Source organism: Lethenteron reissneri, chromosome 23 (assembly GCF_015708825.2).
Source record: "Lethenteron reissneri isolate LAM-NWPU_2019-01 chromosome 23, ASM1570882v1, whole genome shotgun sequence".
Lineage (NCBI taxonomy): Eukaryota > Metazoa > Chordata > Hyperoartia > Petromyzontiformes > Petromyzontidae > Lethenteron > Lethenteron reissneri.
This window is the reverse complement of record NC_083801.1, coordinates 9,391,705-9,410,663: the sequence shown is the minus strand read 5'-3', so window position 1 is coordinate 9,410,663 and position 18,959 is coordinate 9,391,705. Positions and strand designations below refer to the sequence as shown.

At 43.4% G+C, this 18,959-nt stretch overlaps 1 protein-coding gene and 1 non-coding gene across 2 annotated transcripts in view; both read right to left on the bottom strand.

The window, feature by feature from the left end:
- Positions 1–2,094: 2,094 nt before the first annotated feature.
- On the bottom strand, positions 2,095–2,176 carry TRNAS-CGA (transfer RNA serine (anticodon CGA)). The gene has a single exon. It is a non-coding gene; the product is annotated as a tRNA-Ser (tRNA).
- Positions 2,177–4,206: 2,030 nt separating this feature from the next.
- LOC133345933 (unconventional myosin-Ib-like) overlaps positions 4,207–18,959 on the bottom strand; it is a 60,326-nt gene continuing 45,573 nt past the window's right edge. The window contains exons 20-29 of the mRNA XM_061557069.1: positions 17,462–17,611; positions 15,367–15,435; positions 14,826–14,912; positions 14,594–14,668; positions 11,908–12,042; positions 11,016–11,122; positions 10,371–10,503; positions 9,292–9,444; positions 7,752–7,879; positions 4,207–7,168 (exon numbers count right to left, since the gene is read on the bottom strand). Coding sequence (XP_061413053.1) covers positions 7,045–7,168; positions 7,752–7,879; positions 9,292–9,444; positions 10,371–10,503; positions 11,016–11,122; positions 11,908–12,042; positions 14,594–14,668; positions 14,826–14,912; positions 15,367–15,435; positions 17,462–17,611 — 1,161 coding nt within the window. The 3' untranslated portion in view covers positions 4,207–7,044. The remainder of the gene's footprint in view (positions 7,169–7,751; positions 7,880–9,291; positions 9,445–10,370; positions 10,504–11,015; positions 11,123–11,907; positions 12,043–14,593; positions 14,669–14,825; positions 14,913–15,366; positions 15,436–17,461; positions 17,612–18,959) is intronic.

Below are 18,959 nucleotides of genomic sequence, written 5' to 3'. Positions count from 1 at the left end.
GTGATGTTTGCGTGATCCACCAATTCTCACTCAGAAGCGCCAGATTACCAGACTGTGATCCTATTAGTGCCCTATTGTTAAGCTGTTTTTGTCATTTCTCTCAAGTACCAGTGTGGTGTCGGCAGCATTAATCAATTCTGTTCCAACTGCTGTAGCTCTGGGCTCTTTCCTCGTCCAGCTGAAGGTAGTTTTGTGCGAGTATGTGCACCGAAATCTGGTGCCAAACCCATTCTCAGGACGTTCGCTTTGACTTCTGTATAATTACTCTGACGCAATTATGTCTCAACCACCTCACTGTACAATTATAGTTGTTGCCCTACATCATTATAAGCCGTATGAAGAAGACGACTTAAATGTTGTCAAGAGCCTAAAGATATTTAATGATTCACCCCATCCAAGTGGACCTTATTTTCAAGGATATGCTATTTGGACAGCGTTGTGTTCCTTGCACATAAATTAGTTTTTCCACACCTACAATGTTCCCATTTTTTAAATGCCTCGTGGTCGATGTCTTAATGTATATGCTCAGTGGCGTAACTACATAATTAAGCTCAGGGAGTGCGGCAATCGGTTAGGTGGGACCCCAATATCCAGAGGTGGGACAAAGTCATTGTTATGCAAGTCCAAGTCGAGTCTGAAGTCATCAAATTCATGACTCGAGTCTGACTCGAGTCCAAGTCACATGACTCGAGTCCACACCTCAGAGGTGGGACAAAGTCATTGTTATGCAAGTCCAAGTCGAGTCTGAAGTCATCAAATTCATGACTCGAGTCTGACTCGAGTCCAAGTCACATGACTCGAGTCCACACCTCTGCCAATATCTGCTAAGTGTCGCACCTGACCCAACACTGTTTTAAAAAACAAATATCTCATGGTGGTTGTCAAGGGGCCCCAACTCGAGCTTTGGCCACCAGAGAGGCCAAGGCACCCCCTGTCGCCACGCTAATTACGGTACTGTATATGCTTGTTTGTTTGTTTGTTTTGCCCACAGGGTATTGAGTTAGAGCAATGCAATCACCTGTAAACTGGTATAGTGAAATGTTCTACAGTGGATCTAAATAATGGGGTGGAGCGGCAGCGTAGTGCACTGCCGCTTTGAACCCGACTACCTGGTTTCGATTCCTGGATAAAACTTACAGTAGCAGATATACGGACTAGCTTTGGGCCTCCCCTAGGTCAACTCAGCCTTACATATGGGTATCTGGTGCCATTTTTAAACATCCGCACTGGGGTGACAAATACATTTCAGGATGTTATTGGCCACACCACGACCCTCATTGCCAATAGAGGCTCTGCATTTAACATAATACTGTACCTGCTAATAGGTTAATAAGGCATGGTGAGAGAGAGCAACAACCACAACGGGTTTCCCTGAGGGTTAGACATGTTAACATGCAAGTCGGATTTCATGTTGCTAGGCTCCGTAGTTGTATAAACAGACTCCGCAGGGTTCAATGTGCTTTATTTATCATGGGTCATGGGTCAGTGGCATGGTTGGTGTGGTTGACTAACACAAGTCTCCTGCCTCCGCGGGGTCAATGTGCTTGATTATGGATCAACCGAAGGGTTACTGTAGTTGACTCCCAATGGGTCAACCCTGGATCAGTGTGGTTGACACATAATGGTTCATCCTAGGTTTGGTGCGGTTGACTTCCAATGGGTCAAACCTAGCTCAGTGTAGTTGACTTCCAATGGGTCAACCCTGCTTCAGTGTGCTTGGGTCTTACAGTGGCTCACGTGGAAGGTCAGGGGGGAGGGGGGGGGTCGTGCCTGTGGGGTTCGTCTCACAGCGCCCTCTGCCGGCCCAGCGTACATCGGGCCCAGGCAGGAGACCCCTACAGTCCCTGAGCCGGGGCTTTCTGGACGACGAAACCTCGCCTCCCTCCTTCCTTCCTCCATTTTTGAAACCAACGCCGCGCTTTGAGGGCGGAAAAAAATACCAACCCCGAGATACGCAGCCAATCCCAATGTGTTCAGTGGGGGAAAGAAAGTGAACTCGCGAAGACAACATCGAAAAAAGTACACGCGTAGAAAAATAAATCGTTCGCAAACATATATGAGACGTATCAAATAAAATAAAAAGTTACTGCGATTCGTCATGGACAGGATTTGAACCTGTGCGGGGAGACCCCATTGGATTTCGAGTCCAACGCCCTAACCACTCGGCCACCATGACACACGGAGGCAACGGCGGTGGAGGCTCCTTTTGAGCGTGGCCACCGATGGCCGGAGAGGGCCTCATGTTGGCACCAAAAGGAAATAATTCGTTTGGTGGGTGATACTGCTGCTGCGTTGACGAGTCCTGCACAAGCACAACAATTACAAACCCTACAACAACACTGTGGCCTCAAAAGACCATGACAACATGTATAACCGACGCTGTTGCTCATAGGGAATTCGCTGCTGCTCTTGCCGATTTGGTTGGCTTCTCCGCTGCTGGATGGGTTCTCAGAAATTCTGATGATGCGACGACCTTCCCGCTTGCCCAGCTCCACTCTGAGGCTCTGTCAGTGGCAGTCGTGACTTGTCAGGGAGCTCTCCGTCCTCGATTAACTCCAGCAGTCACCAAATGAATCCGCGTTGCAATCATTCGCTTACATTTTTTACATACAATGGGCTTTCACGACCGACGTTAAATGGTTAATAATGTATTCAGGGTTAGATCGTCGTGTAGGTGCGTCATTGTTTATCTGTAACCCTTCACCAGCCCGACAGAGTCGAATCAAGTTGTCTCGCGAGTTTCGTTCACCCAAAATTAACTAATTATGAATAACAAATTAGCCTCGTTTTAGAGAATATAATCGTGCTTTCAATTGTAGTTGGTGTGTAATGAGACGGGTTTTAAATAACTGAACCCGTCTTAATACAGCCTGGGCACCCATCCACGGACCAAATAAAATCTCATTCGACGTGTCATGGATCACGCCAATCTCGAGAATCTCCATCAATCCGACTCATTTTGACCTTCCATGCACTCCTTTTGATTCAATTGAGGAGCCCCTCATATCCTGATAGGGTCACACTGAGGGCTCATTACTTGAGCGCACGCATAAATCCAGTTCATTTTAGCATTTTAAAAAATGCTCGCAACTAATTTGCCTAGATAGTGAGTTTATTTTTAGATAATTAAAATGCATATTTAAATTATTACAAATGATTGATTTGCATATTTAACTCATTTTAACGGATCAAGATGTGGCTAATGGATAGTTGGGAGGGGGTGGTTGGGAATTTGAAATTTGTCCGGGAAGGATGTGTAACTCACCTAATGCTGCACAAAACCATTGTCACTTTCTGGGAAATATAATTCGTGGCCACAGAGAAAGGATCTCGTAAACACTACTTCCCACCTTATACCACGGAAAGCGGATGTTTTTGTATCTGTAGCCCTTTTAACAGGATGTGACCCAAATACAAATTCGATTTTGTAGACAAAACATTGTGGGTAAAAGTAATAACTTTTATTTGGCCACTAGAGGGCTGTCTCAACATACAATCTTCATGCTTGCTTCAATAATTCTGTACTACTCGCAGCCCACACGTCATTTGGACGTGATCGTTCGTCCGTCCCTCCAGCCAGTAAGTATGATATAATATGTTGGTGCTCAATGCAGCAAAATAACATTCAAGGGAAACTATATTTCCATTTGAATACCCTGTCCCAGTTGATGGAGAAAGGTTATCGCAGAGAGCATTTCAGGACTAATCTATATTTTGACTTAAAACTTTCGTGACTGCAGGAATTAATATTCTTGGTTCTTTCGGTAAAGTCACTTAAGAGTTAATAAAACTATCCTGGAATAAGTGGTCTCCATAAAACACATCCCCTTTAAAATTAGTGTTTCTAAAATGAAATCTGCGGAGATTTCCCCTGAGACCTAAGGATGTATATTGCAAATGCTGCCCTGCTCTATGAATTAATCAAACGCATACAGTTTAGGCGCAGTAGCTGGATTTCATGTTTCTCGCGAGGAATAATAATCTGCTTGGCCAATTATACTATTCTATACTTTAAATTCTATTGAAGTCCTTGACATTGCCAGATTACACGAGAGACTTCATGTGCAATTATCACATTGCCATTGCATTTCAATTCTCACTAATTTTTCCAAACTAAGTTACAACAAGCAGTCATGCAAGAATATGCATGACTGCTCCAAATTATAATCTTCCCATCAATAATTTAACGAGAACTGCGGTGGTGGCCCAGGCATGATGTGTTGTACATTCAGTATTCGATTTGTTTTACTATTTTATTTCCGACTACCTTATGGTGTTTTTGTGAGTGGTGCTCTTAGGACGTTTGTGACACGGAAAGTAGTCTCACTGGATCAAGTGGAAGGGCAACACGTTCTATTTACAAATGTACCAATGCATGCTGTTGCACTCCATGCAAGCTGCTGCACTCAGAGTAATGCAGTATAAATCACTATAAAAGTGCAGTTAACCAGTTAACCACCATCCATGATGGATATGCCACAGGCAGACCCATCAAATTCATAAAAGCAAGGAGTTTTTGTTTTCCTTTTTGGCAGAATTTATTCTTGCATTATTAACTGCAGTATTTAAAAACAAGTTGAATATAAAACAACAAGTGTTTTAATCGAAGCTAAAAAAAACTCAAACATAGAAGTATTCAGTTATTGTAATTGGAAAAAAAACACATGAACATTGAGTAATTACTGGAGTTTAAAGCTTATCAAATAAAACATGCTGCAAGCAGCACGTCAGGTAAATAAAAAAATATCCAGACATTTTAATGCTCATTTGTATGAACAAGCCCACCAATCGCATGAGAGCTGACTGAATCATTCATAAGAAGCAAATCCAGAAAAGTTTATCATGAATTGTGTGGATTGATAAACACAGCCTGACCGGGAGGTGAGTGGACATGTTTGTGAAAACAAGCTATGCTAATGTACATCACATTTACGTGCAAAGCCAGTCAGTCTATACTGGATACACTAAACACAGTGATATAGTACATTTAAAATAAAATTATCAGTGGTATATATTTTGTCATAATTCATATTTATGCCAGTGTCAATCAGCAATATAGCCGCATTTTCGATACTTCTTAATCACTTGTTATGACAGACAAAACACTTTTCGGTGTAATCTGGAAGATAATCAAAAAATATAACAACAGGCAAGTCGAAAATAGAATACGGTAAGTAGATTATATTGTTCAGATGTTTAGAAACCCGTGCTATATCAAACTTACGTACACTGATACAGCTGTTGTCTAAGTTGTTAAATAGATGTACCGCTACATAAATGTACACCCATGGCCATACACCCTGAAGCAGACAATATATTACAAAGTACAAGCCATATTTCTCTACATCTTAAGTTCTCTTTTCACCAGAAATTATTTACCGTTTAAAACAGACGCCACACTTCATCATTATCAGAACCCACATTTACAGACACATCAGCTGGGCTCACACGTCTGATGAAAAATATCAATGAAGTTAGTGCAGAGATTTTTCTTACATTGTATAGAAGTACATTTTTACAAGGCAATATTGTGTATACGTACAACTGAAAGTGCACCATTTATGCCTACAATCCATTAGCAATAATATATCTAAGAATAAGCCTTGGAATTTAGTTTAAAACTCCTTTGCCATCGACAGATGTATAAACATTGCTTCTAAATATGCTCTAATAACATACCCAGAAATTACATAATACCATTATTACAATGCTGTATACCATGTACAAACCTTTAAATGATGCAAGGGACTTATTGAAAAGTACTAATGCCCAACATTAAATTACAGTTCAATAAAAATTAAGTAAAAAAAACAATAGGTACATCAGAGGATGCGTAAAATGTGGTAAGCCCAATAGGAATACATTAGTGGCGATTCAAAAGCGTCAGAGTGGTGTGATTTTAATCACAAAGGCACAATTTTTCAAGTGTAAGCAAACAAGCATGCTGAAGTCTGACATTGAGTTTTCAGCAAAGGCAAAGGTAGTGGATTCTTGCATGGGAGACTGTTAATAGGTCTATTATTCGAGTGCTGCTTTTGGACAATAAAATCCAACGTATGGCCGGCCAATGACACTCTTTGCCTAGCTACATTGCTATGCTTTGCACAGTTTACATTCCTAAGCATTTGTGGACGTAGACTTTTTTAAATACGCTTTACATATATAATGCTAAGTTAAGGAAGCATGAGCTATCCTGACTAAACATGTGAATGAATATCTTATCATGAGAGCGAGTGTCAAGACGGAGATGTCGTGGATGTTATGTTAGAATCCTGGCGTCTAAACATTATGTACACAAAACCTGCCATTCAGAACTATTGTAACTATTGCATATGCAAATCAGTGTGAAATTAGTCATCTGCATGAGTTTACCACCCACACTAAACAGTAATACACATATGTCAAAGTGTTTTCATGAGCGAATTTCCATCATGCTGGGATTCCCAGGTTAAGGGTCCTTCCGAAGCTTTCAAAAAGTTACTCAAGAAAATCACATAACAAGACATCCCTCAGTTTTTGGAATAAACAACTGCCTGTAGAGTCGGGTCAGGGTAAGGCTGGAATGGGTGGTATATGATGTGACGCTACATTTCCTCCTCACAAATGAAGCCCTTGATCGACATACACATTTTAATCGCAGTCAATTTTACTTTATAAACGTAGTAATGTTTCAGTCGTTGCAGTGGAGCTGTGTCATTTTAAGCCAACCTTGTTTTACTGGTTTTAGAAGCATGTTTTGTGAGTGGTCAATATTTGGCCAGTGCACTTGGCGACTGTACAGTCCAGCACACAAATACAATTCGGAAAGTGCACGGGTTTAGTCCGATGGCTACCCCAGGCATCGCAAATAGAAGATGACAGCACGAGGCGAGTGTTGTGCACAGCGGGAGTGGCGGATGGTGGGAGGGTTGGGTGGGGACACGATCGAGGATAGGGCTGGGTGTTCTTTGGTCTTCGGGGAGAGGGTGGAGCGAGTGTGTGCCTCCATGCTTCTCTCAGGAAGCTGGGGAAGAGGAGGATCAAGTCCTGGCCGGGTGTCTCCGGCTACACGGGCACAGTGACCTCCAGCGTGTGGTTCTTGCGCTTGCACACGGGCAGGCTGCCGTTGCGCTGCGTGGCGGTGGCGAAATTCACGTTCACACTCTCCTCGCGGAAATGCACCGGAAACCTTCACGGATCAACAGGGTAGAGGAAAATGAAAACCTCACGACCTTCAAGAGCGGTCTTGCACTCGCTTTGTTAAAATGCACCATGTTGTGAGGATTTATAATTCAACCTAATTGATGAATTACAAACAGTAGCATAACTTGCGTTGGGACCCCCTTCACAACCACCATGAGACACGTCTTCGAAAGTATTTGGGTCCCACCTGACCAATTGCCACATCCACTGAGCTGATAATGAGGTTACGCCACTGATTACAAACATTTCACTGCAGTAACATTGCTGCTTAATGCGCTGCGGACATCTGCTAGCATGTCAAAGACACAAGTATCAGTTGTGGCTCATGCGTGTGAGCAGAAGTTATTTCTGGGGGACTGCCCCTTTCAACTTATACAATCCAAATGAGATGACATAGGAGATATATATATTTTAATTGTTAATTAGATTTGAAATTTAAATCATATTTGATGCACAAATTTAGTTGTTTTAATGAATCCCGGGGCCCTTCGAGCAGTTTGCTTGGGTTGCTTATGCCCAGCGCAGCCACTGGGTATGGGGGTGCATGTGTGCGTGTGTGCGCTGCTTACGCGTTGCAGACGTTCAGCGGTAGCTGCTGGTGCGTGGTCTCCAGCACGGTGCGGTGCAGCTTGGTGAGGAGCTCAACCACGTGCTCGCTCATGAACACAAAGTCCCCCTTCCCTGCCGCTGACGTGCCCTGGCCAAGCCACAACAACGCATGTCCCCCCCCATTGGCGGTCATCGTTTCCGAACGACACAGCAACTTGAAACACCTTGTGCCAAACCACTGCCTCAACTGTGCGGCATGAAAAACAACACCAGGTGCTATGGTTTGCATGTTTTATTCAAAGCATATCCTTGGCTTTCAAGTACATTCTGTTGTAGGTTTCATGGTCAGCCAGTCTGTTTTGTATTTAAATTTTTTGTATTATTTTCAACCCTTTATTGTTGCTAGGGGTAAATTTTATATGGACGGCATCTAATAATGCATACATTTATAACTTTAAACTAACATGTGCATAAAATCATGCTTGTACTAATCAATTATATTCAATTAATATATGCTGCACGCAGTTGATTCATGTGACCTTTGCAGCCACGAGAGGGGCTAGTTACATTTATCAATGTACATTATTTTAATCGATCTTTCAATTTAATCGGGACCACCAGGGAAGAAATGTTACAAGAATATTAGGAGGTGATTACATTTCATGGCATGTAGCACATGTGAGCTGTATTAATGATGTCCGATGTCTCAACACACAACACTGGAGCTCAGCTTTTGCCTCTCACAAGCTGTGCACCAAGCCCAGCGGACACCCAACTACACATGAGCGCCACATCTCACCTAGATGCGGACTACAGGCACGCCGTGGCAGGGCCAGATTAAGGTTCTTGTAGGTCCTAGGCACTTCTGTTTCGTCGGCTTTCAGTAATAACTTTCGACAGTTAGTACTGCCCATGTTATTACCGCCACTGTCACTCGCTTGTTTCAGGCGTACTTTGTCCAGCCGCTTGACAGATGTCATTACTGATACGTTCATTATTTAGTCTGTGCCCTAATTCGATGGGAGCGCGCTGTGTGCCGCAGATGAGCAGATTTAATTTGAAATTGAGAAAAACAAGGTAAGCTTAAAAATATTTGAAGCGAAAATTTCTTCAACTATTTTTTGACTATGATTATCATATCGAATGACAGCTTTAAAAAGTATGACGTTCATTTTCATCGATAACAAATGCAATGTTCTGACAGGACGACCGCATGGCGAGCGCCATATCGCTTTACTTTTGTTTAAGCTTAAATATTTGTTTGACTATTATTTTAGGTGCACTATGCCTGACTTACGAGTCAACGACTTGTTACCACTGCAAAGAAATTGCAACGAACAGTCATATAAATATATTTATTGAAGAAGATATCTTGGTAAAAAATTTTATCATACAAACAAAAAAACATGGTCACATTGTTTTTCCTCAGCCCTTTAGTTTTCGTAGGCCCTAGGCCCAGTGCCAAGTGTACACAGTGCCTACTGTGCCTATTGGATAATATGGCCCTGCGCCACGGCAGATGAGGCTAATGCGCGTGTGTGTGTGATCGACGAGGGGTACCTGCTTGACGTGCAGCACGAAGACTCCGTCGGACAGAGCGCTGGTGGACAGGCCATCCACGTCGGCCAGCGACACGAGCGCCTTCATCTGCGCTGTCTTGTGGTCAGCCAGCAGCAGGCTGGTCTTGGTGAGTAATAGGATGCGGACTGCCACCTGCAAGAAACACACGTGGCACACGCGTCTACTACACAAGCGCCCCGTCTGAGCAACCTTCTCACTCACTCTGGGCTTCGTGAAGGAGAAAGTTTTCATCTCTTTGCATGTGGTCACTGCGTAACAATGCCAGATGCTAATGAGGCAAGGCTTTGTGAAATTATGCAGATGTCTTACTGTCTGAAACAAACACCTGTCGGATAAGAGGTAGCCAGCAGATGGTGCTCTAGAAAGTAGATTGCTGACCAATTTGTATGAATTTTAAGTGATATACCCTTCTAAGCATTGGTGTGTTTTTTTCCAGTGACTTCAGTTTTCTCCCGCATAAAATACAGGGTGATCTATTTATAAATAGCCACTATTTATAAATAGCCACTAAAATAATAGAGGGGGAAATAACATTAGTATGCAAAGCCTCCTCATGTCTCCCACCAATCTCAATGCACTTGTTAACTATTTAACACTCTCCTGATACACTTTGTTAAACACAGCTGGTCTGATTTCATCACGATCCATGGGCAGATAGCCCATAGGTGTTCACTGCACATTTCATAATTTGTTTCCAATTTCCTTTGGCTAAATATGCTCAAGTAGTGCACATCTTTCAGGCACCAATCTCTTATGTCAATCGAGCCATTTTCTGTTAGGTCTGATTTGCTTCCAAGATTAAATGATGCATAAGCTGAGGTCATTGATATCTCGGTGGGGTATCTATAAATAGCTCACCAAGTACTCCCTCAGGATTTGGCCCAGCATCCTGGATTAATACTGGACTCTTGGACTTGAAAATGCCAATGTGGCATACTCCATTGCGTAAATAACAGAGATGGGACATTTGTTCAATGTGTGGTGATGACAAGGAAGTTATGCGTGAGTCTTTCAGCCGCTTCGAAAACCTCAAGATGCCTGTGGATGCTTGAGCCCACCTTGCCATTGGCACGGTTGACCTTGTGCAGAGCCTCCGAGTAAAGCAGTTTGTCCTGCACAGATCCTAGCAGCTTCTCGTGCCGAGGCCCCATACCTTCTGGGAGGTACAGCCCTTTGAACAGCTGCCCAACCCTGCAATAGGTACAAAGACAATATTTTCCATGTTAGGATAGGTGCTTTTAACGAGCACTTATGAAGGCTGGCACAACACACGAGGGTGTGGGTGGCCAACACCGTGTCCAGCCATCTTTGTCTCCCCAGTGTTGCTATTTACACACACCACCAGGTACTCGTGTATAAGGCTGAGTCGACCTAGTGGAGGTCCAGTTCAGATATTCGTTACTGTTAATGGTCGTGAGTGGGAATGGAACTTGAATCACCGGATTCGTAGTTCAGAGCGCTAACCACTGTGCTACCGCTGCAATAGGTGCACACGCAGACGCAATGATATGTTTGTATGGACAGAGGAGGCACGCAAGATCCAGTGGCTTGATTTGTGTGTTTAGAATGTTCGTGAAAGAATTTTAGAATTAAGGGGGAGATGCACAGGACCGGGTAAGGTTGCAGAGTCACTCACACGGAGTGGGGGGTTGTGTTGTTTTTTTAGGAGGGGGTGGGGGTATGTTTAGTGAGTGACTCCTCACGTCTGTGGATAGAGCTCCTTCTTGTAACGGAACAGCTCACTGGCATAGAGCTTCTCCTCCAGAATGCCCTTCTGGGTTTCGGTGAGCCGCGAGCGATACACCTTGCACTGCGTTGTCACCACAGGAGAAGATTGTTACACGCACATACAAATACAAAGACACATCAAAGACACCCCCCCCCCCCGCCAAGAATAGTCTAAATAGGGCTGCTGGGGAAAGTGCTGTTAGCGAGCGCACACATGAACATGTATCTTCTCAAGTACAATGAAATATACAAATATAGGCCATATGCGTCAATCACACCCATGCTGGAATTAACAGTTTGCACACATTATAAACATTATTTTGCCAGTTGGTGTTAAATGCTTCTATTGCATAAATATTATCAGTGAGATTAAAATAACCAACGAGCCCAACAATTGCTGGAGCCTCGACTTATTAAACAATATATAAACAGTGTAAATCTCTCCTTAACTACAGTTCAACTACATGTGATGAAGATGGTCCCTGCCTGGCAGTTGGTGACGTCACTTGATAGCCGGCACTATTCACAGACTCGACTGGAGGCGTTGCCACACACAGCAGCAGACTTTGTCCGTTACCCATATCGCAAACTCCACATCCCTGACTCCTTCCATACAAGCCACCTACATGTGGTTGCCACCTATACAGGCTTTCTCTTGATTGTCCTGGTTTTGAGGTAGTCATCCAGGGAAACCTGTAAGTCTTCCTGGGACGTTAAAAGTCGTAATAATATACCACTAAAGTCAATGCACTTCCGTGTAGTTCTCCCCTCTTATGTGATTGAGAGATATGTTTCTTCCCATGATACATCCTGATCCTTGTACCTTAAAAGAGGTGGCAACCTTCGTTCTGCAGTGTAATCACTCACCCGCCACAGGTGGTGCAAGCGACGCAGGTGCGCGTGCGTGGGTTCCAGGAAGCGTTTGGGAGGGTCCGGCCAGCTTTGGTCTATGGGGGACATGGAAGGCAGGGCAGCCTTCAGATCCAGGAAGTACCTAGACAGCTGTAGGGGAGAGAGGAAGTTTCACGCTTGGATGTGCAATCGGTGACCAAGCAGGATAATGCTGCAAACAATCCGCCCACAGATTGTAAATAAGCCTCTGGGGACCTCATCATAAAATTTATTTACTTTAATGGATTCTGGGCCGATCACATTAACATTTCCTGACATAAGAGCCCTTCTTGGCCCAAGAGGCACCATTAACCCTTTGTCTGTCTACCTAGGGGATCAGACCTCAAGTTATAAAGGTGATAGCACATTATTCTGACTTGGAATTTAGCCCACGATCAATATAAGACTATGATAGAGCAATAAAGGCAACTCTCAATTATCCACGGTAATGGGGGAGGGCTGGCCCGTATAAAATAAAAACAATCAAGGCACATTTTAATAAGGTTATGAAAACACATTTATTGTTTACCTAGTTCAAATGGGGATGAAGACAAAGAATGTGCACCGCCGTTTTGATTGCTTCTTACAGTAATTGGTTTTCTTGCCGACATATTTTCAGTCAAATGGGCACTGTGTCTCTGACTCTCATCAACTGAGGAACAACTAACATTTATATTTCGATTTAAAGCTTTCGTGACTGCAGGGATTCATCTTCTTGGTTCTTTCGGTAAAGTCACGTAGAAGGGAAGTAATAAAATAATAAAAATAAAACATAATAAAACAATTCTCACGACGTTTCGGCCACAACGCAAGCAGCCGTCCTCAGGTGAAAACCAGGTCCGTCGAGGCGACAGAGTCTGAATGAAACAGCACACGGGCTTGGAGCATATATATAAGCTGGGCGCATTGACAAAGGAATTTGCATATCAACAGGAATTTAGCATATTTATGGGAAATGCAGGAATGTAATTAGTACTGCATATGCATGTGCATTATGCAGGATTAACAGCATCAAAGGGAGCTGTAGTTACTGCTGCTGCTGCTGCAGTTTCTGCTGCTGCTGCAGTTGCTGCTGCTGCTGCAGTTGCTGCTGCTGCTGCACTTGCTGCTGCTGCACTTGCTGCTGCTGCTGCACTTGCTGCTGCTGCTGCTGCTGCAGTTGCTGCCTTATCCATTTCAATATAACACTATGTATTATTCTACCCACCCTAATGTGTATCATACTGCTATATGTTTACTGTACAATTACGACACCATACATTACTCTGCACACTGCACCATGCCAGTGAGTGGAACGCGGTCTGAAAGTCACCGTTAACGTGAACACAATCAGTTAAGATCCGAAATGGTTTATTACGTCCTTCCAATGATTGCTAAGCCAGAATCCATCTTCTCGGTTGAAATTGTCTCTGTGTTTGTATATGTGGATCGCCTCATGAACGAATCTCTCATGATAGCCAGATGGCTTGCAGAGAACCTCTGTCTTGGAGAAGTCAATGTCATGTGAGCCCACTGGCAGATCACTGTTACAATTCAGTGGGCTCACATGACATTGACTTCTCCAAGACAGAGGTTCTCTGCAAGCCATCTGGCTATCATGAGAGATTCGTTCATGAGGCGATCCACATATACAAACACAGAGACAATTTCAACCGAGAAGATGGATTCTGGCTTAGCAATCATTGGAAGGACGTAATAAACCATTTCGGATCTTAACTGATTGTGTTCACGTTAACGGTGACTTTCAGACCGCGTTCCACTCACTGGCATGGTGCAGTGTGCAGAGTAATGTATGGTGTCGTAATTGTACAGTAAACATATAGCAGTATGATACACATTAGGGTGGGTAGAATAATACATAGTGTTATATTAAAATGGATAAGGCAGCAACTGCAGCAGCAGCAGCAAGTGCAGCAGCAGCAGCAAGTGCAGCAGCAGCAGCAAGTGCAGCAGCAGCAGCAACTGCAGCAGCAGCAGCAACTGCAGCAGCAGCAGAAACTGCAGCAGCAGCAGCAACTACTGCAGCAGCAGTAACTACAGCTCCCTTTGATGCTGTTAATCCTGCATAATGCACATGCATATGCAGTACTAATTACATTCCTGCATTTCCCATAAATATGCTAAATTCCTGTTGATATGCAAATTCCTTTGTCAATGCGCCCAGCTTATATATATGCTCCAAGCCCGTGTGCTGTTTCATTCAGACTCTGTCGTCTCGACGGACCTGGTTTTCACCTGAGGACGGCTGCTTGCGTTGTGGCCGAAACGTCGTGAGAATTGTTTTATTATGTTTTATTTTTATTATTTTATTACTTCCCTTCTACGTGACTTTACCGAAAGAACCAAGAAGAACTAACATTTAACCAGCGCGCGCATGAAGATGCTTCATTTATGTTTCAACATGCAAGGTTCATCGGAAAGCCGCGATATTACTGTGTACTGCAATGATGTGCACAGCATTACCGTCAGCCATACAAGTGATACAACAGCAACTTTTTATAAAATATCAGAAGAGTACAAACGTTGCTACTCGGCCTATATAGACCAGGAGCCCAGCATCTGTGTCCTGTTCACCTGGTATACTCGGGGATCAAACCTAGAGGGTATAAAACATGGGAACACTGCACTCACGACGGTACCATCTGTGTGGGTTAACACTTACTATTCCCTGCATGGTGAAGTTGCTGATCTTCTTGGCTGCATTGGCTCGGAAAAACTTCCGGTACTCCTTACGCACCTGCACAGACAGCAAGGTGAATCAGTTACCACTCGGTGTCCCGGTAAATTGTGTTACGATGCAGACATTCACTCAAATCTGACCGTATAAGCGGCCCCAATGTAGCTGCACATGCTTTGCCTCAAGAGCCTCGTGTTTAGCGTTCGCCAGCCCTCACCTGGTAGCCTCTCCAGCCAGCTGCGATTGTGGTGACCGAGTCCTTGCATTTCTTCTCGTGCTTCAACTGTCTGAGAAGTTGTCTCGCCTTAGGTGAAGAAGAGCCATTCATGAAGTGTCGTCATTATTATCATTCTGACCACCACCATCACTGTTTTATTCGTGATGACTACCCTTAAAATCATCATCATGCTTATCATCATCGCTATCACCATTGGTATCATCAGATGTGTTTTGAAATATATCTTAACATTTCCAGAATGCAAATCACATTAATTCTAAACATCTGAGGCTTAATAGCAACTATAAGGAGCTAAATATATTTTAAGCACCACACATATAACAGAACCACGGGTGTGGTTCTGTTATATGGGACCTGTCGTATCATGCTCATTCATGTGCTGCATCATCATCGGTATTTCCATCTCACAACTATGATAAGATAATTCAGCAGCATGCAGACAGGTGGACAAACAGCGAGAACCCCCCCCCCCCCCCCGACATGCATGCACACACATGGAACCAGCGACATCAAGTCTCACCTTTGTCCCGCGGGCGAACGAGGCGATGGTGGTGGCCGCCTGCTTTTGCTGCTGGTACCGCTTGTGTTGCTGTGAGACGCGCACACACCCACCACAAGAACATGGCGCATTGCACGTTGGATACATTACAAAGTGAATCCTCTTCACTGGATTAAATCAGGTCGACGCAGGCTGCATCATGTTGGCAATTTCAACAGCCAAAAAATATGTAATTGTTCAGCACAGAGTTTTGAAAAAATAGATACAACTGCTCAACTCGAGCTAATCATACTTTGATACTTGCATTGCCTTTGTACTGTTCGCCTTTTGGCGTTCTCTGGTCTAACACCGGTGTGACAGGGCCAATCAGTTTCAAAGACAATGCATATATTATCAGAGCATGTTTGTTTGCATGTTTTGCCACAAATGTGTGATTGATACAGACTTGATGCCTCGTAATAGGGATTTATTTGGTGTTTGAACATCTTAACACCTGTTTTATTTCCAGAAAGGGTAAATCTTTTTCCCCCCATAATTTTTATACTGGCAAAGAGGTACCATTGATAGAGCACAGAGTTGTCAAGAGTCAACTGAGCCATGCGCTCGTCACGTACCTATAGAGCATGGCTATGGAAATCAGTGTCACTCTAACCAGCAGGAGGCCATGAGCTTTCATCATCACACGTCCACACTACAGGCCACGCATAAGTCCGTTTTTATTTGAATGTTGCATAGGTCAAAGTATGGTAATGGGCAGCAATAAAATTCCCCACCAACGCTATATTTGACTGTCCTGGTTGAGCACAAAGGGAACTTTATTTGAGGTTTGACACCGATAAAGAAAATACCAGCTGTCGCACATTGTGTTGGTCTAAATGTACCGAGCAAGTGACGTTGACAGTGACTGGTACGGCTGTAACAATTTGCCCCCTCGCGACTCGATGAACTGTCGAAAATTAACAGAATAATCCATGCCATATCAAACATTGTGGTGAATACGGGAACCCGTTACAGTATACGCAAAACATACGAACGGGAAAAAAAGGAATTGTTTCTTAACGCACAATTCCACAAATGTATTGTGAGTTACGGAGTCAATGTCGATTAATCAATGCAAGTTTACACCCCGAGTGACTGAGGCTTCAACACTTGCACTGTTACACCCCTAGGTGTCGCCCTGTCAAGCGCCGTGCAAAGTGGTGGTGGGTGCTGGTCCATTGGGGGCAATAAATAAATCATTTGTTTGTCTCACGGCCCCCACGCCCAATCTATGAACTCAAATTGAGATGACGCTAGAGATATAGACAAGGGATAGAGGTGTGTGGTGAGATGGGAGAAGTTTAGGCAAAAAAGTAGAGTTTCAGTGAGATGCAAAGGTTTATACCCTGGGTAGAAATATAGCGAAATGATGGATGGTTATAATAGACTCAATAATATTAAACTACTTTCTATTGTGGTATTAGTGGAGCTTAATTCATGACTTGATATTCGTCTCCAATGCCTCTAGGCTGGCTTGGAGTAAGGATGATTCGTGGGTGACACTTTGACTACAGTACATAGTACCCCTATCCATAATAATCTTATATTATTGCACCCTATATATAGATAGGGGGAGTTTGACTTCTAAATTTGGGGGGCAGGGGTTCGCGCCATCCCTCGCATTATGAATCGCAGGTGCATATAATTAATTAATTAATGTTTTATGTTAATTGTAAACTTCTGTAAATAAATAAAGGTGTCTAGTTTGGAAAGGGAATTGACCCCACCCCGTGACCCCCCTCCCTGCAAACTACGCCCATGTATGTATCTATAATCATAGGAGAACTAAATAAAGTATAATGAGAATCAAGTGAGGCGAAATGGATGTGGTGTGCTAAAATAATTCCCAGAACAGCATTCCAGACTGCTCCAGATTAAATGAAGCAATAGCTCATTAGAATGGCTCGCTTTCTACCTTTAATGGCCTCTGAATTAGAGTTGATTTTGGATACACCCCGATCAAATATTGTTTATCTGATTTTGGATCCCCCTGAGCTACTTGGGCTCCCCTATGCTTTTTATTTAGGGTTTGTCACGCCTAGATGCACTGCAAGCCGTGCGACAGGACGGAACTCACGTAGTATCCCCGGTAACGGCTGGAGATGACGATCTGGCTGCTCCGCATGAGGAGGTAGCGCGTACGGCAGCGCCAGCCACGGAACATCTTCTGGATAAGTGTGGCCAGGTCCTCCATCCTCCGCTTGCGTGCATCCTCAAGCGCAAAAAGCTGCCGTGCACAAGGAAGCAAACACACACATACACGTGCATAGAAAAACATCAGCCATCATTCGCCAGTAAGTGACGGGGATGTCACCACAGCGCTGGTGCCAGGCTAGGTGCACTTTAGGCCATGTGAAGTGTTGAAAGCTCATCGGCAGGAGGTCATGGGACAGACCCAGGTATTAAAGATTAAGTCAGATAACTGCATGGCACACAATAACTCCTTCCTGAACGAAATTCATCTAACAATACAGTAACATTTAACAAAGCCCATCAAATTCATGAACCACTATTCTCGAAACGCCCCTGCATTGACACAAGAGCGTCTGCCACCTTTAATTACGAATCCTCTTAATTTGTATTTCATTCCTAAAAATACTCAGGAATGTTTATTACACGTGATTGGTGGGAACAGCTTGAGTTACATAATTGTGACTTAGAGTGTGTCTGTGTGTGAGGAGGCAGCTGCAATTAATGTTTGGGAGAGTCGTATAACAAAGACAGCAGAACGAGATTTCACCAAAAAAACTCAATAAACTCACGAAGGTTTCTGCAAAATGCAGATATATTTTAATACAATGACAGACCTTATTATAGACGCGGCCTGTGCCACTAGTTGTGGTAGACTGGCATATTACGAGATGCAGCCATATATAGGGTTGCCATGGTAAGGCGATACTCTAAATATATCGTACTATAAAGGCTCCACGGCAATGACATCATCCGTTTTGTAAAGTATTGATTTGTCATCATCATAGTTGATCTATTTTTCATATTTCATGTCTTGACAAAATACTTACGAAGTAACAAGAACAAAAATAGTTGTAAATAAATTGTTTGCAAATTTGTGCTGGACTAAATTATGGCATGGTGGTTATGTGACCTCATCATTCTTGTAAATCATCTAAATATTGAATGATTTATCTGTTGCTGATGGTAGTGCATTATAAGCATGATAAACTGTGCTGCTGTGATTATTTAAATACTCTAGGCAGGCTTATGGGTTGAGTGAACTGTAGTTTAAGGACGTGTGGGTAATCTTAATTTTGACTGCTGCGTAGGTGTTTTCTATCGTGCCACATTGTGTTTTCGGATTGTACCGCATGTTATTCCTGCAAACGGTTTCAGTACGTGCAGCAAAATGTCAGACAATGCCAAACAACACGCGATACAACCATAAAACACAAAAGAGAGCAATCCGTTTCGGCACTGGAAGTACAGCGAAGTACAATTAAATTGTGACGTATAATCGCAATTATGTGAACCTGATATTGCGATAATCGTCAAATCTTGGAAATTATATAGTACAGTAGAAATTATATCATGGAAACCCAAGTAATTTGCATCACAGTGTA